This window comes from Dromiciops gliroides, chromosome 1 (genome assembly GCF_019393635.1).
Source record: "Dromiciops gliroides isolate mDroGli1 chromosome 1, mDroGli1.pri, whole genome shotgun sequence".
NCBI lineage: Eukaryota > Metazoa > Chordata > Mammalia > Microbiotheria > Microbiotheriidae > Dromiciops > Dromiciops gliroides.
This window is the reverse complement of record NC_057861.1, coordinates 261,087,166-261,113,801: the sequence shown is the minus strand read 5'-3', so window position 1 is coordinate 261,113,801 and position 26,636 is coordinate 261,087,166. Positions and strand designations below refer to the sequence as shown.

At 37.4% G+C, this 26,636-nt stretch overlaps 1 protein-coding gene across 1 annotated transcript; it reads right to left on the bottom strand.

The window, feature by feature from the left end:
- Positions 1-15,966: 15,966 nt before the first annotated feature.
- NPBWR1 (neuropeptides B and W receptor 1) lies at positions 15,967-17,193 on the bottom strand. Its single transcript, XM_043979203.1, has one exon. The coding sequence runs from the start codon at positions 17,024-17,026 to the stop codon at positions 16,001-16,003; it is 1,026 nt and encodes a 341-aa protein (XP_043835138.1). The 5' UTR covers positions 17,027-17,193; the 3' UTR covers positions 15,967-16,000.
- Between the last annotated feature and the right edge of the window lie 9,443 nt (positions 17,194-26,636).

Here is a 26,636-nt window from a genome sequence, read left to right as displayed (position 1 = left end):
ATGTCATGCCTGCTCTCAGCCTTAGTTTCTTCATCTATAAAAAAGGGATAACAATAGCACCTATCCCACAGAATTGGTGTGACGACTAGTGAGATAATATATGTAAAGCATTTTATAAGCCTTCTTAAAGTGCTATATGAATGACATCTCCCATAATGATTATTAATGCAGGTATTTATTTATTTTTTTCTGGAGCAATGAGAGTTAAGTGACTTGCCCAGGGTCACACAGCTAGTTAGTGTCAAGTGTCTGAGGTCACATTTGAACTCAGGTCCTCCTGAATCCAGGGCTGGTGCTTTATCCACTGTACCACCTAGCTGCCCCCTAAAGCAGGTATTTGTAAATAATTCCATTTTCTCTGATACTCATGGAAAATTAAATTTTTCATTGAGAAAACAATAATCAAATTTGGCTCAGGGCCCATCTCCTCCATAAGGCCATCCCCAATCCTTCCAATAAGAAGTGAATTCTCACTCCTCAGATTTTTCATTGGCCACAACACCACACACTTGTAGAGTACATTGAGATTTCTAAAGCATTTTTTAAACAATTCTTTGAGGAAAGTATTACATTTTATTATTCCCATTTTACAAATGAAGAGTCTAAATTCCAAAGAGGATAACTGTGCAATTGGCCATAGCAAAGCTAGAAGTATGAAGAATTAGAATTCATGTCTAGGTCTTCTGCTTCCTGTTCTAGTGTTCTTTTCAATACAATTCACTACTTAATCTCTCTCTCTCTCTCTCTCTCTCTCTCTCTCTCTCTCTCTCTCTCTCTCTCACACACACACACACACACACACACACACACACACACACACACCACACCACACCACATATATATATATATATATACAACACACCATATATAATACATTGTGTATATCTATAATATATATATATAATATGTTTATATAATATATATAGTTGCATATAATAAGCAGGAGAAGAAGCATGGTCTGAATCATCTTAGGTGCTTTGTTTATTATATTAAAATGAGTGGAGTTGAATTTAACTGAACTGAATTGAAACAAATTGAATTCAATTGAATAGAATAGGTGTGGAAAGGAGGTTAACAATTCCAGTCAGTTCAAATCAAGATGAAAGATGGGGCCTGGAAATTAGGTTAGAGCTTTCTCTAAACTAAATAGTTAAAAAATGGAGGGTGTATGGATTATTCAAGAAGGATTCGCATCTCTGGTGTGAGGTCTTGCTGGGCCCTTTTCATCCACCTTTGGTGTCTACCTAGCACTCAGCTTTCACCTGTGGCTCCAAGAAGCTGTAGCATGTGAAGCAGCCACACCCCAGTAATCTTTTTTGGCAGATGGGACAAACCAGGTTGAAATAGCTGATGAGCCTCAAAGTCATTGGTGAATTGGGGGATGTCTAACCCAAACATGCAAAAACTTCTCCTAATAGAAAGGGTGAACAAGATCAATATGTTCCAAAGGCCATGAAGACAACTAAATCACGTGCTTTGGAGTTTGTAGAATTTGACCAGATATGTAAGACACCAAAGTCATCTACTGCATTCTAGCTATTGCTAGTCATCTTGATTTTTGCCTTGCCACTGGACTCCAATGACTCTGAAAGAGAGTGAGGCTAAAAACTGTGCAACTCTGTCACACTTAAATCCAATTCTTATGTGAGTCAGGACATCATTCTGTGATGTCAATGGTCTTCAAAAACAAAAGACAAACAATGGCAAGAATAAGAACAATTAAAGACTAGAAGGAAGCCGATTAGATGTCAGCATACAATATAGAAAACAAAAACCATTGGATAGACTTCTAACAAAGAGTCATGGGCAGGTGGATGTTGGAGCTAACTCCAATCTGCTCTCTTGTTAAGTGTTCAGTATGTGCATTTATACTACAGTAAATGCTATAAATCTATTTCTGAACTCTGTGACCATTCCTTCCACTGTTCCTATGTGTACTAGGGGGGAAATGCATCCAGATATATAAGGCTAGTGTTTAGTTACTGTTTTTCATTCAATGACATTTTGGTAAATATTATTTTCAGCTAATTGGATCCACTGGCTGAATGATAAATATAAACTTATAGATGGAGGCTTATGAGCTATAGTTTTAGGAGTGTGGCGCCAGAGATCCTTGAATTCAGGCTAGCCAACTCCAGAGGACCCTGCTACATTTCAGAGCAGAAAGGGTAACCCCAGGAGGCAAGGCACATTTCATTTGTTTATCATAGTTTTTGCCTGTGTGAAATTAACTAATCCAGGTAGGCACTGAATCAATGGCCTTTTAAAACATTTTCCAAACCATTTGGGTGATCCAAACTCCAATGTTTTAAAGCTAAAGCAGGAAATTGAGATAAATAAGACTATTAATATGACTAATCTGAGCTTCTCCCTAGACAAGCAAGTGGCCTCATGGGAAAATTCTGAAGAGCATGTAAAAATGGCTCACAGGGAGTGAATAAATGTTTTAACAAGAACTACTATTTATAAAATACTTTACATATGCTAGCTCTTGATCCTCATACCAACCCAATAATTTAGAAACTATAAGCATGATTATCCCCAACTAGCAGTTCAGCAAATTGAGGCTCAGATAATGACTTTCTGAGAGTGATCCAGCTAGTTAAGTATCAGAGGCAAAAATTTGAACCTGGCTTTTTTTTTCTGATTTCAGGTCCCCAGATCTTTTCCTATACTCCACAGTCTTACTAATTCCCAAAACTTATTTATATCTCTCTTTGAAACCACATAATCTTTTCAATAACAAATTATATTTATACTTAGGATTTAGAGCAGGTTGAGTCTCATAAATCTTGAAGACCAATCTATTCATTTTACAGAGGAGGAATCTGAAGCCCAGAGAAGTTTAGTGAATCATCCCAGGTCACACAGGTGAATAGAAAAATGCGATTGCTGTGCCGAAAAAGAAATATGATTGGAAAGCTTAAAGGTCTTTTTTATTATTATTTCAAGCTATTTTTTTTTAGTGAGGCAATTGGGGTTAAGTGACTTGCCCAGGGTCACACAACTAGTAAGTGTTAAGTGTCTGAAGCCGGATTTGAACTCAGGTACTCCTGATTCCAGGGCCGGTGCTCTATCCACTGCGCCACCTAGCTGCCCCTATTTCAAGCTATTTTTAAAGCATCAAGATAGCTCCATATGACTGTGTGACTGATATGAAACTCAAAAATCAATATCAGAAAATGATAAATTTGAGTTTCATATATTTTTCCTGCCTTCATAAAGAAAAATCTAATGAAATGTGATCTAACCCATCTTACTGTATGATAGATTCCCAAACTTCATCTTGGAGTCACATACCCAAACTGTTTCACATGCTACATTTTTCTATATCACTCATTCATTGAACAAATACTTTTTAGTATGTACAAGGGGCAAAGCAAGGGTTAAATGCTGGGGGTCATACAAAGATGAAGGAATCTTACTTCCTGTAGCTCAAGGAGCTTATAATCTTGGGGTGTAATGAAGATGCCTTCACATGATATACTTCTCACATGCAACCCAACTACTGCTAATGAACCCAAAATAATTCTCATAAGACTTAAATCCTTCTAAATTTCTTCCTCACAAATCCAAACTATTTGACTTCAAATTAAATGATACCAAACATTAGTGCTGACAATTTCTAATTAATTTAAAATAGAAAAGTAGGGGAAAATAATGAAAATACATTAAGAGTAAGCACTCTCAATGCCAGAGGCCCAAGGCAAATCATCAAACCTCTTCTCAGTTCCAGTCCCATGGCACAATCTAGAGGAACAGGGATTAGAAGCCAAGTAATTTTCCCCTTTGTACAATTATCAAAGGTGCTAGGTAATTATGTGTGGTTGGACATTTCTATCTACTTCAAATATCACTAGGAGAGGGAAGCTAGGTGGTGCAGTGGATAAAACACCAGCCCTAGATTCAGGAGGACCTGAGTTCAAATTTGGCTTCAGACACTTGACACTTACTAGCTGAGTGACCCTGGGCAAGTCATTTGACCCTCATTGCCCCACAAAACAAAACAAAACAAACAAATATCACTAGGAGACCTTAATCTATCCCTCCTTTTCCCATTGTGGATTCCAAGAGTTCTGTCCAAAGTAGGCAATGCCCATCTGCTATAAGTTCTGAGATTTTCCTTACTGAAAATGAAGACAAAAAGTATATCTGGAAATTGTTCTTCCCATGCTTCTGCTTACTTCTCCCACCACCCCTGTATCCTCCTGTTATCACTGATAAGTTCTTCCTAGAACATCCATTTTGAGGAAAGACACAAATTAGTCATCTTTCATTCCCTGGACTTTACCACCCTGCAAAGGTGGGCACATTACCACAACTTCACCACTCAAGTCACCTGCAATCTCTTTTGTATGCTATTTTCCATTAGAATGTAAGCTCCTTGAGGAAAGGAATAGTCTTTCAGTTTGCTTATGATTATATCCCTAGCATTTACCACGTGCCTGGCACATAGTAAGCTTTTAATAAATATTTGTTGACTTGTCACTTGTTAACTATCAAAAGGTTTGCATAACAATGGGAAGAGACTGGGAAGCCACATCCTGTTAGAGAAGAAGTTTCATCAAGAGAGGCATTGCTTGAGCCTTGCTCTGAACCAGGAGCTAATCAAGTCCTGGCTTTGTTACCTTTTCCTGATATAGGTAAACCCTAATAGATTAGATATTGGTTCTATCCTGGCCCTAAACTATGAAAATCCTTGAATGTCAGCATAAAGGAGTTCTGAATATATCTGGTTTGCAATAGACAGTCATTAATGGTTTCTGAATGGCACTATGGGGAAGAAAAATTAATCACCCTATAGGACAATATCTATTGAAGGGGTGAGACTGGAACTAGTAAGATCAGTTTGAAGGCTATTATAATGAGGTCCAAGCAAGAGGTAATGAAGGTCTAGACTATGGTCATGGCAATGACAGAGGAAGATGAGGGATAGTTCCAAGAGACATTTTGGAGGTAAATTGAACTTGGATGAAGGGAGAGGAAAAATGGACTCCAAATGTTTCATCAAAGGTCCCTCATAGAATGACACATGGTATACCAGAGGCAGTATCTGGTACTGAGTTTAGAGTCAGAAGACCTAGGTTCAAGCTAGGTGATGCAGTGGATAGAGTGACAGACCTGGGGTCAGGAAGACCTGAGTTCAAATCTGGCCACAGATACTTACTAGCTGTGTGACCCCGGGGCAGTCACTTAACCTTATTTGCCTCAGTTTCTTCATCTATAAAATGGTCTGGAAAAGAAAATGCAAAATCACTCCAATATCTTTGCCAAGGGAATTCCAAATGGGGTCATGAGAAATCATACATGACTGAAACAACTGAAAAATAACCACCTGAGTTCAAAACCTTGCTTTACTACATTCTGTGTAATTTTGAACATGTTATTTAACTTCTTGGGGCATTTCTATGCATAGACTAAATGATTTCTAAAGTCTTCATCATAAAATCCTACGTGATGAGTGATGTGAAGCTAGAAAGTTGGAAGTCAAGAAAAGTACCTGTTTTCATGGTTGTCATCAATCAGGTATAAGATTGAGAACAAAGGTAAAGGGTTCATTTAATCCTCATCTATTTCCCCACTAGGTGAAATGTTTCTGAGGTGAGGTGTTTTTTCACAAGTACTCAACATCTTCAGGGCCAACCCAAACCAGTAGACTTAAAGGAATAGTGCTCTCACCTTTCAGAAATATTTTTTTTTAAAAGAACCCTTTTTGCTAACATGGCCTGGTTCCCTCAGGACCTATGATAATAATAGCACATACTTCACTAACACTTTTAAGATTTATGGAATTATCTCTATCAATAAACCTGTGCAACCAACTCAGGGAAGGGAATGCTTATTTATATAGTGACTATTTTGTGGTCTGATTTTATAAACACCTCATTTCATCAAAGATTGAATACAGAAAAGTACCTTAGAGGTCATTTAATTTAGTCCACTTAAATTGCAGAAGTTTGGTCTGAGGAGGTTAACTTGTCCAAGGTTGCCCAGGACTAGCAAGAGTCAGGATTTAAACTTAAACCTGGTACTCCAAGTTCAGCACCCAAAAGTCAACACTCTTTGTACCATACCATTTTGGCTATTAGCTAATGATTTACCCATTCCCTAAGAACTCTCATGAAGATTTGCAGAACCAAATACTAAACCGTTTGATACAGTCATCACCTAGTTCTCCTAATGGTTTTCCGTAGCCCCTCACTTCTACTATGGTTAATAGAAAATTTCTTCTTTTTACAAGTAGGTGTGGCTAATTTTTGTCACAATGAGATCCCCTAATATGTATGTTATGAAGATGTTTCATTAAATTTGTGATATTATTAATGGGGTTAATCTTTAGAGGGTTCAGGTGACAAACCAAGCCTTTCAGTACTTTAGAATTCAGTGCAGTTTTTTCCTATAAATTATCCATAATCTAACTGACACCCTAATGACCATTTAGGTCTTTTAACATTCCACCTATTACTACCACAAAAGAACTGCAATAAATATTTTAGAACATATGGAATCTTTTTTTAATCTGTAATCATTTTTGGAAATAGACCTCTCAGTGTTATTGTTAGCTCAAAGGGTATAGGTAACTTACTAACTCTTTGGGCAGAATTCCAGATTGCTCTTCAAAATGGTTGGATCAGTTCACAATTCCACCAACAATGAATTAGTGTCACAATTTTTCCACATCCCCCCTTCAATCATTTTAGTCAATTTGATAAGTATAAAATGATATCCGAGGTTATTTTAATTTGCATTTCTTTCATCAATAAAGATTTAGAGTGTTGTTTCATATCGCTATAAATTGATTTGATTTCTTCATCTGAAAACTGCCTGTTCATATCCTTTGGCCATTTATCAATTGGGGAAGGATTCATATTCTTATGAATTTGACAAGTTCTTTATATATTTCAGATATGAAAACTTTATCTGAGAAACTGTCTATAATTTTCCCAATTCTTCTCTTTCCTTCTAATATTGATGACATTTGTTTTATTTGTACAAAAAATTAATTTACTGTAATTTAAATTATCCATTTTATACCTAACTTTACTCTCTATCTCTTGTTTATTCATACATTGTAACCTTATCCATATCTAATAAGTAATATGTTCCATGCTCTTCTAATTTTCTTGTAATATCACTCTTTATATCTAGGTCTATCTTGGTAAATACTGTAAGATATTGGTCTATGCCCAGTTCCTGCCATGCTCCTTTCCAGTTTTCCTGAAAATGTTTACTAAATAATGAATTTTTATCCCAAAATCTTAAGTCTTTTACACTTGTCAAATACAAGGTTGTTATATTTACTTGCTGCTCTAAATTGTATATATACTCTGCTCCATTGATTTACCTTTATATTTCTTAGCCAGAACATATAGGGTTTTTTTTTGTTTTGTTTTGTTTTGTTTTGTGTTTTTGGTGAGGCAATTGGGGTTAAGTGACTTGCCCAGGGTCACACAGCCAGTAAGTGTTAAGTGTCTAAGGCCGGATTTGAACTCAGGTACTCCTGACTCCAGGGCCAGTGCTCTATCCACTGTGCTGCCTAGCTGCCCCCAGAACCATATAGTTTTGATAATTATTGCTTTATAATATGGTTTAAGATCTGATATTAATGAATCTCCTTCCTTTATTCATTAGTTCCTTTAATATTCTTGACTTTTTGTTTTTCCAAATGAATTTTGTTATTATTTTTTCTAATTCAGTAAAATAATTTTTGGCAATTAAATTAGGATGGCGTTGAATATATAAATTAGTTTAGGTAGAATTGTAATTTTTATTATTTTGACCCAGCCTACCCATAAACAATTAATATTTCTCTAATTATTTCAATCTTATTTTATTTGTATAAAAGGTTTTTTTAATAATTCTGTTCATAGGGGCAGCTAGGTGGCGCAGTGGATAGAGCACCGGCCTTGAAGTCAGGAGTACCTGAGTTCAAATCCGGCCTCAGACACTTAACATGTACTAGCTGTGTGACCCTGGGCAAGTCACTTAACCCCAATTGCCTCACTTAAAAAATAAATAAATAAATAATTCTGTTTATAGAGTTCCTGGGTTCATTTTGGGAGGTGTGGTCCCAGGTATTTTATACTGTCTAGAGGTATTTTAAATGAGGTATCTTTTACTATCTCTTCTTGCAGGGTTCTGTCTGTGATATGTAGGAATGCTAGTGATTTATATGGATTTGATTCATAATCTGCTACTTTATTAAAATTATTGTTTGAACTAACTTTTTAGCTGAATCTTTGGGATTTTCCAAGCATATCATCATAACATCTACAAAAGGTGATAGGTTTATTACCTCATTCCCTATTCTAATTATTTCTATTTCTTTTTCTTTTCTTATTACTATTGCTAGAATTTCCCATATAATATTGAACCAATTGGGAAATGGCTGAACAAGGTATGATATATGATTGTGATGGAATACTACTGTACCATAAGAAATGATCAGCTAAATGATCTTATAGACACAGAAAGGCTTGCATCAAATAACGAAGAGCAAGATGAGCAGAATCAAGAGAACATTGTATACAGTAACAGCATTATTGTTTAAGAATGAGTTTGGGGGCAGCTAGATGGCGCAGTGGTTAAAGCCCTGGCCCTGGATTCAGGAGTACCTGAGTTCAAATCCAGCCTCAGACACTTAACACTTACTAGCTGTGTGACCCTGGGCAAGTCACTTAACCCCAATTGCCTCACAAAAAAAAAATAATAAAAAGAAAGAAAGAAAGGAAAAAAGGGAAAAAAAGAATGGCTTTGAGCAAATAAGTCGTTTTGACTATTATAAATATCTATATTAACTATAAAAGACTTAAGAAGAAAGATACCAACTGCATGCAGAGAAAGAACTGATAAATAGAAGCATGTACAGAAAAATTTTACACACACACATACATATATCTACATGATAGATATATACATACATACATACATACATACACACACACACCTATTTCTTTTTTTTTTTTGGTGAGGCAATTGGGGTTAAGTGACTTGCCCAGGGTCACACAGCTAGTACTGTTAAGTGTCTGAGGCTGGATTTGAACTCAGGTCCTCCTGAATCCAAGGCTGGTGCTCTATTCACTGCACCACCTAGCTGCCCCATCACACACTTATTTCTATCTAATGGTAGTCATCTCTAAGGTAGGGGTGGAGAAGAGAGGGAAGAAAAAAAGAAATTTAGATGCTAACTTCATTATATATTTTAAAAGAATAGCAAGTTGTATATCATAGATTTTCAGTCTAATGTGCAATCATCTTTTTTATTATACTGTGTTACAGAAAAATGCTTGTTTTATTCCATAAGTTAATTTTTTAAAATGTCAAAAACATATTCCACATATTAAATATGTGAATAATTACTATTGTGGTCACAATATATATGTATGTTTATGTAGATATATGTTGTGTTATGTAATAGGAAGCTTAAGTGTTAGTTTAATGGTTTGTTGTATGTTATATATATTTTAAAAATAGAGTTAGAGTTTCTGTTAATTGAAAGTACTTATGTGTACCGCATGCCACTATTCACTATATATAGTATAGTTGAAATGATTACCTGTAAATGTATTTGTGTGTATACACATAATATATATTTCAGATGTTTATCATTATGTAAATCGCAAATATTTAAATAAATTCCATATAACTTGTTGCAAATTATATTTTTATTCTGTGGGTGGAATATAAAAAGAAACTAAGTTGTGATATGTTGCTGGAGATGTTACAAAGGTTAACAGTCTTACAGTGTTTCTAGTCAGCAGAGCCATTGTTATTTATAGGACAGAGGTTCATGATGAATTGATGTAAAAACCATTTTCTTTCCACAGTATTACTCAGTTCCTTTCATTTAAATCAATAGATGGACTCCCTCCTCTCATATAGAGGTCAATAATCAGAATTGCTTGTATTGAAGGCAGATATATGCTTACTTACTTGCCCCCCGAAAAAAAAAAGTAATTTCTGAACTCCAATATCTTATTTAGAAAAATAAGTAGATTTCCTTAGCAGTACTGGCCTTGAATTTTGTCTCATAAGTAACCCCAATGAGTATGGGAATTGGTTCTTCTATAGAGAAAAGGGAATTCCTTTGGTAGTGTGACTCTTAGCAGAGCAGTGACAAATGAAAGAAGTAACAATATAGTTGCATAGGACCTCTTCTATGCACTCTTCTATTAAAGTCAATTAGAACTTCATAAGAATGCATAGCGAAGTATTCAGGGGCACAAACCAATAGGCTTCTTAGTTCGAGGAATTTTTACAAAGGCAGATTATTAAGGTGGTTTTTTTCTATCAGTGCAATTGCCTTATTATTATCAACAAAGTAATTCCTTTCTTATATGTCAGGGCCTTTACTACTATGCAGAATATTCTCAATTGCATAGGAATGAACTATGTGATTTTAACATACCTTTCCATGTTACTATTTACCCTTTATAAATAATAGATTTCTGGGACAGCTAGGTGGCGCAGTAGATAGAGCACCAGCCCTAGAGTCAGGAGTACCTGAATTCAAATTCGGCCTTGGACACTTAACACTTACTAACTGTGTGACCCTGGGCAAGTCACTTAACCCCAATTGCCTCACTTAAAAAAAAATAGATTTCTGCCAGAATCCTTCATCCTACACTCCTAAATATAAGTAATTTAACAGTAAAACATCACCCACTCATGACTGTGTTCAGTTGCCTCATAAATGTGGTCATATTTTTTTTTTTTGCTTTAACCTGAAGCCCAGAAACAACTTTCTACGTGCTCTGCATAAATTCAAAAGATTTTTGTTCCTTTTGTCAAAAGCCATAGCATGGTAGCTCTTCCAGGACTCAGAGGAAAAGATGAAGCATTTTTCAGAAAACCAACTCCCTATACTCTTAATAATGGGTAAATTTAGCTTACTAGAGAAGGAAATGACCAACTACTCCAATATCTTTGTCGAGAAAACCCCATGTACAATATGGCCAGACACAACTGAATAACCAAAGAACAACAAAAGACAGCTTATTTCATAAAGATAATTCACAGTCATAGTTATTCTCTATGGCTTAATATTTCCAATTCAGGCTTCAGACAACTTTCACTTCGCCTACAGGCAAAATCCAATGAAAAGAACCACAAAAAGATGAGTCATAATTTTAAGTTCTATTCCTGTTGCCATAGGCAAATCAGCCACAGTGTGATATAGAAGAAAGAGTATTAGATCAGAAGTCAGAAAACCCAACTTGTCCATGTCTGATCACTTGGACAGACCGACTTTCCTGTCTTCTTAACTCTAAAATGCGGGGGTCAGGATAGATGGTTTCTGAGTCCCTCCTTCCCACTTTGTGACTCTGCCTTCCTGTACCTTAATTTCCCTATGTAGAAAATAGGAACTAGATTAGGTTTTTTGTTTTTGTTTGGGGGGTTGCCTGTCCTAGTGGAATACTGTCATGGTACACCTCACAATGATTATTGAGCATTCTGAGCCCTTCCTTTTCATTAATTTCAGACAAGGTAGACCATTATCCATGGCTATCAGTAATAGGTAATATGTGTGTTAGGTGGGGGAGAAAGGGTACATTGTAACACATAGGTGATTTTTCTAGTGATATTAAAAATAAGCAAGGTCCTCTCATTTTTATTTATTTGAATTATGACTAGAGAGGGTAAGTTGACAGGAGAGCAGAAACAGTTGTGTTAGAAAATTGGTCTTCTCTGATTTACCCCACCAACCATTTTGATTCTAATTTTAAAAAACTATTTTGTCTAAAATGTAGGAATAAATTTTGTGATAACCTTCTTCCCACTACCCCCATGCTTTTGGCTTACCTGTCAGGTCCACATTTCCTTAACAGTTTTAACAAACAAATGAAAAAAACAATATGTGTTCAAAACAGAAACCATTATCACTGAGGTGGCACTGAAAAAGCCAGAAATATGTGAATGCTAAAGTACTATACATAAAAGATTCCCCATTTCCCAGAAAACTCATTATATTTAGATGTTTATTTTTATTTCAAGTTGAGTACTTCTACAATGGAACATCACAGTTTGTTCACTTCTGAAATAGACCCACAAATATTTACAGTACATGCTTGTCATAAACACATTAAAATAAAATAAAAAGATTATCTTTGTCTCAACAGCATCAACATTTAACAGTATAGATAAGATAAGAATATTAAGTACTTAATACTTGTGCAATAACAAAATACAAGGTCCAAGTAAATTCTTGCTTCTGTAAGGATGCATTTTTTATTTACCATAGTACTCCAGACAATAAGCATAAGGCTAGGTCGATATCATAATAATAGCTAAAATTTATATGACACTATAGCTTATTTCACCCTCACAACAACCCTGTGAGGTAGGTAATACATATATTACTATCCCCACTTTGTAGTTGAGGAAACAGGCTCAGATTAAATGGCTTGCCCATAATCAACTTGCAAATTATATGTATATATATTTGAACCCAGATCTTCCTGATGTTAAGTTCATCCTTCTAATTATTGTGCCAAGTTCCATCTTTGTATATAATGGAGTTGCTTACACCAAAAGAGGTAACCTGGCCTTCTCTATGGCTCAATGTAGGACAATAGCCTTCATGTGCAATTTCTGTAGCTCACAGAATCATTTTAACAAGTCTTGGTGAATCACAGGCACCAAATTCTTCCATTGCATCTTTACTCACATAGCCATGGCTTGGATCGATGCCTCATGTGTGTCAAACACATGATAGATGTCAGTACCACTTAGAATAATTTGCTAATAGTTCTCTCCACAATCCAGACTGATTGCACTGCAATCTAGCACAGTGCCTATGATGTAGTAGACACCTAATAAATTCTTGTAACTTGATGTGATGGGGATGCAAGTGGGTATCTGAAAAAGATCAGCTTTGGTAAGCTGTATTAACTAGATTTGACTCTTAATGATTTGTGCTATATAGTGTCTATATAGCACAGCGTGAAGGAGATTTCAAATGATGAAAAGTACTGAACTGGGTAATTCCAGTCTCTCAATGGCATTTCTAATCTGATTACCTAAACTGTCTACCTTCTTTGTCAGATTTCCATTTCGATATAATAGAACCTCTGACCAATAAAATAGATATCATTTAATTGGGGGGAGGCAGGGGAGGAAAAACTTAATTTTATTAATTATACAAAAAATGAAAAAAATAATGGGGCACTTGAAAGATATTTAAATGTGTCCTTTGAGCCCTTTTAAGTTCCAAAACAAGGTAGCATTCAAAATCAACATTTTTTAAATTGTACATAAATCTAAAAAAATTATAGAAAAAAGCCTGTTTGCAGAATTTACTATTATTCAAAATAAAATAACATTGAATGAACCTTTCTAAAACATGTAAGCATCACTTTTTAGAATGGTTCTGAAAGCTATGGTTATAGAATGCATCTTCCTAAGTAAGCCCACCATCCCAAAGTGATGTGGAGCCTTGAAATAATGATCTGAGGTCCTTTCTCTCTCTCCAAAAAAGAAACTTACTACTGAGGTGAAAGAAGGTGTTTGGAACTTTAGGTATGCACGTTAGAGGTCAATTCAAATTAATTCAAATGACCAGATAATTGTCATATTCAACTTCAAGTTTTCTGCAGAGACACAACCACAATATAGCATGCACGCATGCACACACAAGCACACACAATCTCTGAAAAATTAAAAATCCTCTTATGCTGTTGTTCAAAGGAGTTTTTTTAATCTTCTTTCTTTATTGAATTCCAGTACAATCTAAAATAGCGTTTGTTAAACATGATAGTGACTATAATTTGAATAAGGTTGTGCCTATGTGTCCAAAGTATAAAACAAACATGTAGACTAGGCTCACACTAATACATCTTCATGTGCCACTGACCATTTAATCCACTTTTTGCCTGACATATAAAGAACCGAATGCAAAATAGCTGAGTGTAAGGAGGGGTTGGTTGAGCTACCTTGTTAATTGCCTAAACTATTCCATGTAATTTTTGGTGAGAAAATGGAAGCTAAAGAGGAACTCATCACAGATCTCAACTGTTCCCTCTTGTGAGGAAGAGCAAACATTTACAAGACATTTCTTGGAGTTAAGGGGAATATCTGTGGTAATCACCTAGAACTTGCATCATTTACTCATAAGGATAAAGTTTCTTTTGATTTATACCTCTTTTGTAGTGTTTCAATTCAGATTTAATTATACTAAGGGTCTGTAACTAGAAGGGATGCCAAAGATTATAGAGTTCAGCTCCCTTGTTTAGAGATTAAAAAAACTGGGATGCAGAAAGTTGAGTGACTTGGCCAAAGTCACACAAGTAGTCAGGCTTTGAACCCAGATTTTCTGAAACCGGTGCCATTGCTCTTTCCACTATACTGCCATATATAATTCTCAATCAATCTCCCTCTCTGTCCCTCTCTGTCCCTCTCTCTGTCCCTCTCCTCCCCCTTCCTCTTCCCTTTCCCTCCTTCCTTCCCTCCCTCCCTCCCTCCTGAAATAAAATTCAGGAAGAGGTTCTCAGCTGGCCCCAAGTTGGCTGGTGGTGAATTGGAATGGGGATACTTTGTTGAAAGTGCAATTACTAACACAGTAGGGCGCTCAGTTACATCATTTTAGTTCATTTTAGAACAACAAAAGCTGGGCAGTAGAATTTAGCAAATGTGCTCTTGCAGCTAGAAATTTTTTCTACAGCAGATGGCTCCAAAACCATAGGTCTGAATGTGCTCGCGCGAATTTTTTTTTCCCCCACTTTACTGCTACGAATCCAGAAATAAACTGTTTGGAAAGCAGAAAATCTAAGACCTTGGCTTCTGACATCAAATCGTCAAACTGCTCTTAAGTGTATCTCGGGGAGAGGGCAAGGATCAGGAAAGATCCAAACACCCAGAAAGGAAAAGTTGTAGCTGGGGTCTTCCTCTGAAAAAAACTGATTTTACTCCTTTGTTACACCGAGTTTAACCCAGGCAGGTCCAAGGTGATGATACATCTCCCTGCACTGCGCATCCTCTTTCCCTCCTTCCCCTCTACTGACCGGAGAAAACAGGAGTGTCATTGAGCACAATTCCAAGAAGGTTACTTTTCCACCCGAGAAAACATAAGCTGCCTTATCAAAATCATTGATTTTCTCCTGGACTCAGAATCCTCTAGGAGATTTCAGCTAGCAGCCTACTTACTGCTAGGTCTGACCCCACTACTTTCTCCCTTCTTCCCTCCTTCCCTTTCTCCATCTGCCCCAACAACTAGACAAGATGCAGTCGTTTTCCTGAGGAGAAGTTCAGGAAGGGTAGCGAGAACCACTTTCAAGAGCCGCCTCAAAGAGATTTTCATGGTCAATGTCTGCCAACGCCAAGGCACTCCTAGCGCACCTTTCTGCCACTCTAGAATATGGTAGAGAGAAGTCTTGTTGTTCCAAGCAGTCTAAGTGCGGAAAAAAATTATTTAGTAACCTAGAGAAAACGCTTGATCCCACTCTGATACCAAAATACAGAGAGAAGAAAAAGGGAGAAAGATGAAAAAAGGCCAGTGGCAAAGACAACTGACGCGTTTCACTCCCGGTTAGGCTCAAGGAAAGCAAGACACTAACAGGAAGCATCTGAGTACAACAGAGCATGGAGCACAGAAGAGCGTTGGGTTGATTGGGGGGGGGGGGGCCGCGGGGGGGGCATTAGTTTCTCTGTTTTCCTTTTTGTTTCTTTCCAAGGTCCAAATCGTTCCCAAAATCTTAGTTTTGTTTGATTTTAAAGTAAAGGTTTGGACAACGACACTGAAGAAAACTTCTTAAGCTCCCTCCCCCCTCAAAAAAAAAAAAAAAAAAGCTGGTGCAAGGTAAATGCAATATGTTTTCACGTTCGCAAAAAATAAAAAAAGGTTAGGGAAAAGGCTTTGACCAAGTGACCTCATCTTCCCCATACGAAGGCTATAATAATTCAGACCACCAGTTCCCCCTCTGGGTGACCAAGGATTAGAGGACCAAGGAGAACACAGTGTGTGGGCAGGAAATGAAAGAGATGATTCCCAGAGGAACCCCAGACTTCAAGGAGAGGCCCGACACTCCACCAGCTTACGGAAACTTCTCCGAAAGTTGTCATCGAGAAAAGCATAGAGGAAAGGGTTGAGGCAGCTATTAGCATAGCTCAGGCTTGTGATGAAGTAGGAGACTCCGATGATGACTGGAGTTTGCGGGATATCTGTGGTGAGGGCGACCACGGTGCTAAGGTGATAAGGCGTCCAGCAGAAGAGGCACACAGCCAGGATGACCAGAACCATGAGAGTCACCCGCTTTTTGGCTCGATCCAGGGCTTTGGCATTGCTGTCCAGCTGCATGGCCCGCAACCGACACAGCATGATGGTGTAGAGGATACAGATGGTGGACACAGGGATGGCGAAGCCCAGGATGAGTGTGTAGATGCGGCTCACCTTCCACCAAAAGCTCTCTGGCTGGGGAAACACCAGGACGCACTGGAAGCGACCCTCCTCCTCGTAGAGTTGGGCGAAGATTGTAAAGGGCAGGACGATAAGAGTGACCAGTAACCAGACTGCCAAACTGACTACCTTGGCCGCCCGGTAGGTGCGGTAGGCCATCTTGCGGGACTCAACAGTGGCCAACACTACCAGGTAGCGGTCGATGCTCATAACTGTGAGGAAGTATAGGCTGGAAAAGGTGTTGTATTGGTCAATGGAGATGATGAGTTTGCACATCAACTCCCCGAAGGGCCACTGCAGTAGAAGGTAGTCAGCAATGTTGATAGGCAGCACCAGAGTAAAGAGCTCATCCGCAATGGCTAAGTTCAGGATGAACAAGTTGGTGACTGTCTTCATCCTGGGCGCCCGGAGTAGGACATAGAGCACCGCTGTGTTGCCGGCCAGCCCCACTGCGCAGATCACGGAGTAGATGACCGGTACAGCTATATACAGGGGCTGCAGGAGCAGCTCACGGCTGGAGGCGTTGTGACCCCCGGGCTCTCCCGCATCTTCCTCTGCCAGCTCCTGGGAGCAGCCCACCTCTGGGTTCGGGCAGGACGAGTTCCCTGGTCCAGAACTGGAAGATAGATTATACATGTTCCTAAAGGGAAAGGATTATTGGGTTCCAGAAAGTCTTGTGCACTCTCCGGAGGCTGAGGGGGTGGGGAAAGGTGGAAATAAGAAAGAAAAACCTCTTAGGGATAGAAGAGATTAGCGACAGTTCTCGCCTTGCCACCCTCACTCCCCTCTACCACTCGCAACCTAATCCCTTCTACTCAGGCTGTATCTCCTTTACAGAGTTGCCTAACCACGGACATTGTTGTTAGAGGAGAGCACGACCTCAGAAGCAGTTCGAGACCAGAAGAAACCTTTTTCCCCTGTGGCTTTTCAAAGTTGCTCTGGAAGCATCACAGGCCAGTGCGACACTGGGTTACAAGAAGCTGAAGAGCTGGTCCAGTTACTTCTGACTTCTTTAAGACTGTAAAATGATTATCAAAGCACAAATTAGGATTTCTGGGCTCCAGGTTCTGATTCAATAAAATAATATTAAGCTTTTTTAGCTAGGAAAACAGTGTGTTTGGGTGTGGATGTGGGGGTGGGGGGAGTGTGGATATGTGTGCGTGTGTGTGTGTGTGTGTGTGTGTGTGTGTGTGTGTGTGTGTGTGTGTGTACCCAAAGGGGAGTATTTGGAGAAGAGAAAGGATATTGTTACACAGCGCCTAATGAAATCTGGTTCACTTGATCATTCCTCCAACTCTTCATATATCATTGCAACAAGTAAACTATCTCAAATAAAATAAAGGGAGGGGGCAGGATCGTTAGGAGGGAGTCCTAAACCACCCAAATCTCTCCTTTCTGTGAGAAATACAATCCATTTACAATATCACTGAAATCCATTTACCAAGGAAATCCTGCTGCATTTATTGAACATGTATTGTTTCTTTTGCTTCTTCATGAGTTAATCGTAATCTCGTAGTTCTGTTTCTCTAGTTTTCTTTCATATTTAATAAGTAAGCTTACCTTAGTAACTTCCCGTTTTGACTATCCTCTGCTGGTCGAGTATAGCTGAAATTGTAAAACTAAAAATCCTAAACTCAAAACGGGAAACTCTGGACAGCTCCGACTCTGAATGTCTGCTAGGCTACTGAAATACTGAAATCCTGGACAGCTCTTTTGTCTCCCACTACTACCAGCCCTGCTGCTGAAAAAACTAGCAAGTCGCGCAGACGCAACTACTGTAACTGAGCAGTATTTTTCCCTGTTCTTAACAAGCAAAACGGAATGTTGGAATTGATGGCCTGTTATTGTAACTTTTTCTGAAAGAAATAAAGCATTTCTCTGACAATAGTTTAATTAATGTAGATCATAATTAGTATGTTAATCATCATTAAACCAAAAGTAAAGAGATTTCATTTATTTTAATGTTTTCGTCAATGGGTTAATATAAAATTACTTTGGTTCAGTTGTAGTAAGGTAAATTACGCCATTTCTAGACAAAAAGGACTTAAGCAAGTGTAGAATTTAAATATGAATACGAAACATTTCAACATTGATAGTAACATTACTAAATTCAGCTATATTTGTATATTCTTCCTTAAAGACAGAGTACTTCAAATCAGTACAATTAAAGGTGAGAGGTACACTAAATATAGTAATAGCTAATATTTTAATAGCATATTAAAGTTTGCAAGAGAGTTCACATATATTCTCTTATTTTTTCCTCACAAGAACCATGAGTTGTCGGTGCTAGCATTACATCTACTTTATAAAAGAAGAAATAGGGTTGGACAGGGGTTATGATTTGCCAAGCAGAGCTAGTAAATGTCTGAAAAGAATTCAAATACAGATCTTCTTGAACTCCTGCTGCAGTACTCTAGCCACTATATTATCTATTTGTCTGTGAGTAGTTCACCCCACTGCTTTTATAGAAAGAGTCATTGATGATGTAGCTAGGTGGCACAGTGGATAAAGCACACGCCCTGGATTCAGGAGGACCTGAGTTAAAATCTGACCTCAGACACTTGACACTTACTAGCTGTGACACTGGGCAAGTCACTTAACCCCCATTTTCTCACCAAAAAAAAAAAAGTCATAGATAACTAGAGTTGGAAGGAATATCAGATCTCAGACTTAGAGATGGATGGGGTCCTGGAAGTAATCTAGTAAAATTCTGATTTTATTATTTTATTCTGATGAGAAACTGAAACCCAAAGAGATTAAGTTACCCAAAGTCACACATAGCAAGGATTTGAATCCAGGACTTCTGTCACCTTGGTGGCACAGTAGATAGAGCACTGGGATGAGAATCAGGAAGACTCATCCTCCTGAGTTTAAATCAGGCCTTGGAAACCTACTGGCTGTATGACCCTGGGCAAATCACTTAACCCTGCTTTCCTCAGTTCCTCATCTGTAAAATGTGCTAGAGAAGGAAATGGGTGGAAAATCCCTCCAATATCTTTGCCAAGAAAACCTTAAGTGGGGTCACAAAGATTCAGACATGACTGAAATGACTCAATAACTATAACAAAACCTCTGACTTCAGATCCAACTGTACCTTAAATAAATGAATGTAATTTCCACAATTTATAAATAAGCAAGCTGATGCTCAGAGAGATAATATAGTATGTCTTTAAATTTCACATACCATAAAGAAAAAATACCTCCCCGGTAGTAATTTTCTATTACTTACTACTAATAGTATTTTCTTCTACTTTCTACTCTTTCATAGTAGTACACTATCAATAGTATTTTCTACCATTATTGTTCAAATATTTTTAAGAGTATAAACTTGTAGCAATAGGATTCTAGGAAAGAGATCACTCCTTTGGTGCATCTAGTGTCTGAGTCATCAGAAATAACCTGAAGTGAGCTTTCTGAGGCTGATCATCAACAGGATATGGCCTTTACCTCAGTTCTGCAAGTGAGCTGAGAATTAGAGGCATTTTTCAACTATGAAAAAGAAACTCAGTGGAACACAGTGGGGATTATGGCTTTGAAGAATTGAAAGAATTTAAATAAGAAAAGACTAAAAGTCTGGAGGTCACATAGCCTGGAGTGAGTCTAAGCCTAAAAGTGAATCTCCAAAAGTAGGAGAAAGAGAAGCTGAGATTTACCCAAAAGTTTAAAAAGAAAGAAACAATATTCAGGAAATAGATATGACATAAGCATTCCATATATATCTATATGGATATAGAGATGATAGATAGAAATAGCATGCTTAATTCCACTGATTGTTCTATTTTTAGCCAATAACAAGTCATCTTAATGATTATGACTTTATAGTACTATCTGGTATCTAATATTGATAGATGTACTGCCTTCCCACTTTCTCCCCAGTATTGGTGATATTATTGTTATTCTTGACCTTTTGTTCTTCCAAATGAACTTTGTATTTATTTTTCTAGTTCTATAAACTTTTGCTTTTCTAGCTCTATAAAATATTCATTTTGATTAGCACAGCAGAGGATAAGTAAATTAATTTTGGTAGAATTGTAACTTTTATTATATTGGCTTGACCTAGCCATGAACAATATCTATTTCTTCACTTATTTAAGTCTGCCTTTATTTCTACAAATAGTGTTTTAGAACTGGAATCATAGAGATTTGGGGTGAATTATGGTAGATCCGCACTCAAATATTCTGGAGCTTGTGTAGTATTTTGAATTGAATTTTTTATTTCTGAGTTTTACTGGTGAGATAGATAGATAGACAGATAGATGTAGATTTAGATATAGTAAAATGTTAACCTGTAAATTAAGGAAACAATCAATATAGGAGAAAATAAGGTCTTTAATTGGGGCAGAAAAACTATAGCTCATGGTATCACAAGACAAGAAGCTAGTAATACCCAAAGATGGGGACTGAGGACAGGGTTTTTATGGAGTAACAGAAGAAAAGGGAACCAAAATACTGCTCTGGAGTCACTTCAGAAACTATTTAACTACTTAATGTAAATGAATTTTTAACAAAAGAAACTATAGGAATGCTCCTGAGTTAAGTATAGTCACTACTTAACTCTAAAGAGAAACCACTTAATGTAGGTGACCTTTATACATAATAACATAAAGTCCAGGGAGTGAGGTGGGGAATCATTGGGAGGGAATAGTTTGCTTGGGGGGAGGTGAGGAAGGTCCATAAATTGATAAAGAGTCAGGAATTAGGGGCAGCTAGGTGTCGCAGTGGATAAAGCGCTGGCCCTGGATTCAGGAGTACCTGAGTTCAAATCTGGCCTCAGACACTTGACATTTATGAGCTGTGTGACCTTGGGCAAGTCACTTAAACCCCATTGCCCCACCAAAAAAAGAGTCTGGAATTGACAAAAATTGGTTAGACCCAGGCAATTCATTGACCTGGGAATGGGAAGTTGGTGGGATAATGTTTAAAATCTAATGTGTGGTCACCTTTTTTCTGTCCCCAGTTTAGGGAAAACTAGCTAGGGTTTACTCATAAATTAGAAGCCTTAGTACCAAGTTTGGCATTAAGCATTTATTAAAGAGTAAAAAGAGAACACATGGACTTCAGAAAGATAGCAAAGCCTATCTACCCTAAGAGTTCAGCCTGGCCTCCTTCTTCTCATTCCCTTCTGCCACCAACATAAGGTTACAGCCAGGAAAAAGAAAGAGCCAGAGAGCCAGCAGCACTTCCTACTTCCTGCCTCCCTCCCCCAGACAGGTATCTTTCAGCATCACCCAAATCCATGTGGTTCACTGGACTTCAGGGTGGTCTTGTTGTTTAATTCAAAGTCCTTAGCTTCAGAGAACGATACCCTCTTAAGGGCCAGCCAGGTGTGGTTTCAATTTAATTAACTTTAACTGGGTTAGTCAATCACTCTCAGTCAATCTCACTTAATTCAATGAATCTAGATCAGTCTCCTCTGGTTGGGGCCTTTGGGCATTGGCAAATCTCACATTTATATATCTGTGGCAAAAATTATTATGTATGCTACTGAGCTCAGAAGGAAAACTCTCCATAGGCAGTTTTTGAAGGACCTCCCCTTTGGGGGGAAGGAAAGATTGAACACTCCCTGAAGGGAGGTGGAGGGTTCTTCCAGGATGCTAGGCTGCTTCCAGAATGCTAGGCATCTTCTGGAAGTAGCTCTCAGTCTTCTGTCCTTCCAGGGGTGGTGCATTTATTTGCTCTCTGACTGTCCAGGTGTTGGTGAGTTAATTACGAAAAACCATAAATTCCTTGGAACTAGCTTAATTGGAAACAGTCTGGGGTTGCATAGGTTAAGTTTAGAGTTAAGAGCATTTATCTGTATTTCTATTTTCCTATTTCCTTATCTTTGATTTTTATTAGTTTCACTTTTGTTGTTTAATTAATTCCCAAGTAATAAAATCTGATCCTTTTGTGAACGAAAACTTAGAGGCTCCTTTTTTATTGACCTGAGAGAAATATCTAAAAAGGGCAGTTCAGAGGGGAGGGTGAACCTAAAAGGGTTCCTCATATTTCTGGGACCCCAATATTAAGGCAAGTCACCCAAATAACGCTCTGTATATCAAATTTTGGCCCTCACATATCACATGTGTGTGTGTGTGTGTGTGTGTGTGTGTGTGTGTGTGTAATGTTAATGAGATTTTTAGGTTTATTTTATATCCTGTGAGCCTGTGAGGGATATGGAGAGTTCTCTCATTTTTACCACAATCCCAAGTTGTCTGAATTTATTTATTGTTTCAACTAATTTTAACTCATTCTAGGTTTTGCTAAGTAAATCATCATGTAACCTATGAAAAACCCAATCATTTCCCTTCTTTGTCTATGATTATGCCTTTGATTTTGCTTTATTGTTTTATTCCTATGCCTTCTAGAATTTCTAAAAAAAATAAATTTTGTTTAAAACCTCAGCATTTGGGGTTATTTCTTTTCTTTTTTTTTTTAGTGAGGCAAAGTTGGGGTTAAGTGCTTTGCCCAGGGTCAAACAGCTAGTAAGTCAAGTGTCTGAGGCTGGATTTGAACTCAGGTCCTCCTGACTCCAGAGCCAGTGTTCTATCCACTGCACCACTTGTCTGCCCCTGGTTTTTTAAATTATTTATATTATTAACATGATATATTATATCTATAGTCTTCTTTATGCTAAACCAACTGTACAATCTTGGTAAAAACTCAACCTAGTCAATATCTAAAAATCTTTCTGATGTTTTGTAGCCTACTTGATGCTATTTTAATTGCATTTTTTTTGTTGTTGCATCTATGTGATTAAGAGATATTGGTCTGCAGTTTTGTTTTTCTACTGTTAAGGGTTAAAATTCTAGCTAATCTGTCTAAAATATCTAATGAGTGGTCGCCAATCAATTACAAGCTTTAGCAAGAGTTAGACTTTTAAGCATTTATTAAGGAGAATAAGAATTTGGTAAAGAGAGAGAGAAAGGCCTAGATTCCTATCTATTAAAGGGAGAGCACATTTCTAGCTCCCTTCTCCACCAGCGTCCTCAGGAAAGAGTGCGAGACTGAGCGCCAGTCTCTTCCTTCCCCCTCCCACTAGTCCGCGTCACTTCCTGATGCCAAAGAAAATACTCCTGGTCTTGCCCTCAAAGACCTTCGCTTCATGGGCAGAACTCTTCTACAGTAAGTATCCAGCAGGTGGCGTTATTCCAATCGTTACAGTCCCCCCTGTTGTTCCTCAAGAAACAAAATGTTTCCTTGACGGAACAGTAAAAAGAATATAATAACTATTGCTAACTAATAATATGTGAACAACAATATAGAAAAGGAAGAGAGGAAAGTTTTGTCCAGAGGGGCGATTTTTTTTTTTGTCCTCATGAACCGACACTTTGACATTGGTCTTGCAAAGGGAGGGCCTCTCCAGAGAATACATATTACAGATGGTGTATATTATAACAGAAAAAGAAAAGAGAAAAACCAAACCAAAACAAAACAAAACTGTTCATTTAAAGTCTCTGAAACTCTTTTCTCAGATGTCCTCTAGGTGTAATCGTGGAATGGAAGTCTTTTCAGGGGTTGATGTGTGGATGCTGGTAATCAGCCAGGAAAATTTCCTACAAAATTGAGCTTAACACAACTTTAAAATAGCTTTGTCAATAATCAAATCAGACAATGAAAGTTCTCAAAAACATGTCTAAGGGAATTCATAATCTTAGTTGTTACACATGAAACATATAATAAAACAAAAATTGAACCATTCTTTAAAATTATAATATTACTATAGTCCCCCCTTATGGAGGGTAATTGAGAAGACAATTGCTGCAATATTAATTAATAAAAATAATTTTTATCTTTGTTTTATCACTTTTTGCATCATCTGCCTAATTATCCTCATGCCATTATGAGAAATTTAAAAATCTAATATAATTGGTAACAGGTGTCAAGGCCAAATTCAACACTGTATTTATCATGACACCTGAGATAATTATGGGGGTTACCATAAAAGAACAGAGAAATGATGGGATATGAGCATTCCCACACTTGAGCAATATATACTGTCCATGCAGTATGCCAGGCTTAAAATAGGTGGATGGAATATATGTCCATGCCACCGAACATATTGGAGGAAACTGAGTCAGACTTAATCAGATGCATGGGATTGAGATGTCCATGGCATCAGGCATATAGGAGGGAGCATAGAAGCCAGGTGTAGAAGTGAGATGGGTGGGATCAATACTTCCAGCCATCTGTACAATATTGTGGGGAAAAATAAAATAAAATATTAAACCAAGAGAATCCAACCTCAACATTTGTCAAAAGCCGTTCCCTCGGCCATACCTTGACTTCATGCATGTCTCCCCTCATGTGACAGTTCAGTGTCTGCTCTTGCATGTATTCCTCTTGTGATTGGATGGCATCTTGGCCAACTGGCATCTGATAACTCAGAATAAAGGCAATTAATGTCTTAAATGATAAATTCCCATAATCCAAGTCTCATATGGATTTAAAAATTGAGGATAATAAATGATTGCAAAAAATGTGAATACATCTTGACTCAGAACATGATATATAATTATGCAACAATTTCAAATAATACCCCTTTTTTTAACTTAGTATACAATTACTTTTTTGAAAAATCTGAACATATTTAAATACAAGTTAAAGCACAACAGAATCTCAAAGAAAACTTTTTTTTTGAAACAAGAAAACTTTTACAAATGTTCCCCTCTTTTTTTTTTTGAATATGCTTATCAAAAATAATACTTCTTTACACTTGCCATGGCAACCAATTTGCCAGGGAAATGCTTCAAAGAGTTTGATCAAATAATCAGTTGAGAAAAAATAACAAAAACAAACAACTCAGAATATGGGAGCACAATACTCCTAGAATTAACATTGTATTATGAAATCAAAACCATCTTGCAATGTTTCAAAATTAGAGATGAATAGAGAAAAATACACATGGAACAATAAAAGACAATGAAATTCAAACTAGGGAAATCTAAATGAGCATGAACTTAATATTAATAAGAGTATTATAAAATATAAACTTGATCACATGACTAAAAAGCTTTTATAAATATTCTCGTTTTAAAAACTAAGTATAAGACACAATCTCAAAAGCATGAAAATCTCTATAAAAATAAACCCATACCATTAATTTCAAAATGTATATGTAATAGCATAGAAATCCTATGTAACCTCTGAACTGATACTATTACTCTGAGTGAATTCAGAACACTTTTGATTCCGGTATCTAAAATCCCCAATACTCATATCAATATCTTGCTGTTTACTTCTACATTTCTGTAAAATATATACCCTCCCATGGCAAAAGAAGCGGAGTCTTGAACTATGTTGATTGTCATTCTTATTCAGCTTAAGTTTTTCTTCTTTAACCCCTCTATATTGTCTGTCAGTCTTTTCACCATACAAATGCTTTATAAGATTACTAATTAAAGACAAAAGCAGGTTAGCAAAATTATGAACAAAACGAGTATATCTGGAATTTAAAGGGCTTTCTAAGGTTGTCTCAGAAGCACAGCCAAACCGGGGAAGGGCTGAGCCTGAAGCTGCAAATGCAGGTAGAAAAAGTTGAGCATGCGCACCAGATCTCTGGACTTCCCAGGCAGGGGAAGCTATGGGCTTGGCCATAGGAGGAGTAGAGGGTGGGGTCTGGAGAGGAGGGGAGGGACCAGAGCAATTTGAATCAGACTTGATTTTGAACTCAGGCCTGGATTCCCCTTCCCCCACTTTGCCTCCAGGTGCTAGGGGATTAAAAGCTTCTAGAGGGTGGGTCATTGCCTCCAGGCATGCAAAATTAAAGCAACAATTACTGTTAGAACTGGGAAAAGCTGCGGGAATCTCTTCAGGTTTCTCTGAAAAAGCATGGTTGGGAGAGGGAGAAATATTTCCTTGTGTGAGTAAGTTGCTGGCTCTTTTAACAAAAATAAAAAGAAAAATAGAAAATCCACAAAAACAAAGCATTAACATGATCTTATCTCCCATTTGTCTGGTTAAACAGACTAAAATCAAAAATAGGGTAATTAGGGAGTTTAAAAGGTCCATTCGAAAAAATTTAAAGGGAAAACACCTGGCAATTCAGTAGTACTTCGGATTTAAAGGGTTAGGATAGGGGAAATTTCTTACCCAACCGAAAGATCAGAAGTGAGGTTCAGCTTGTCCCTTCGTGGTCACCATCTGTTAAGGGTTAAAATTCTAGCTAATCTGTCTAAAATATCTAATGAGTGGTCGCCAATCAATTACAAGCTTTAGCAAGAGTTAGACTTTTAAGCATTTATTAAGGAGAATAAGAATTTGGTAA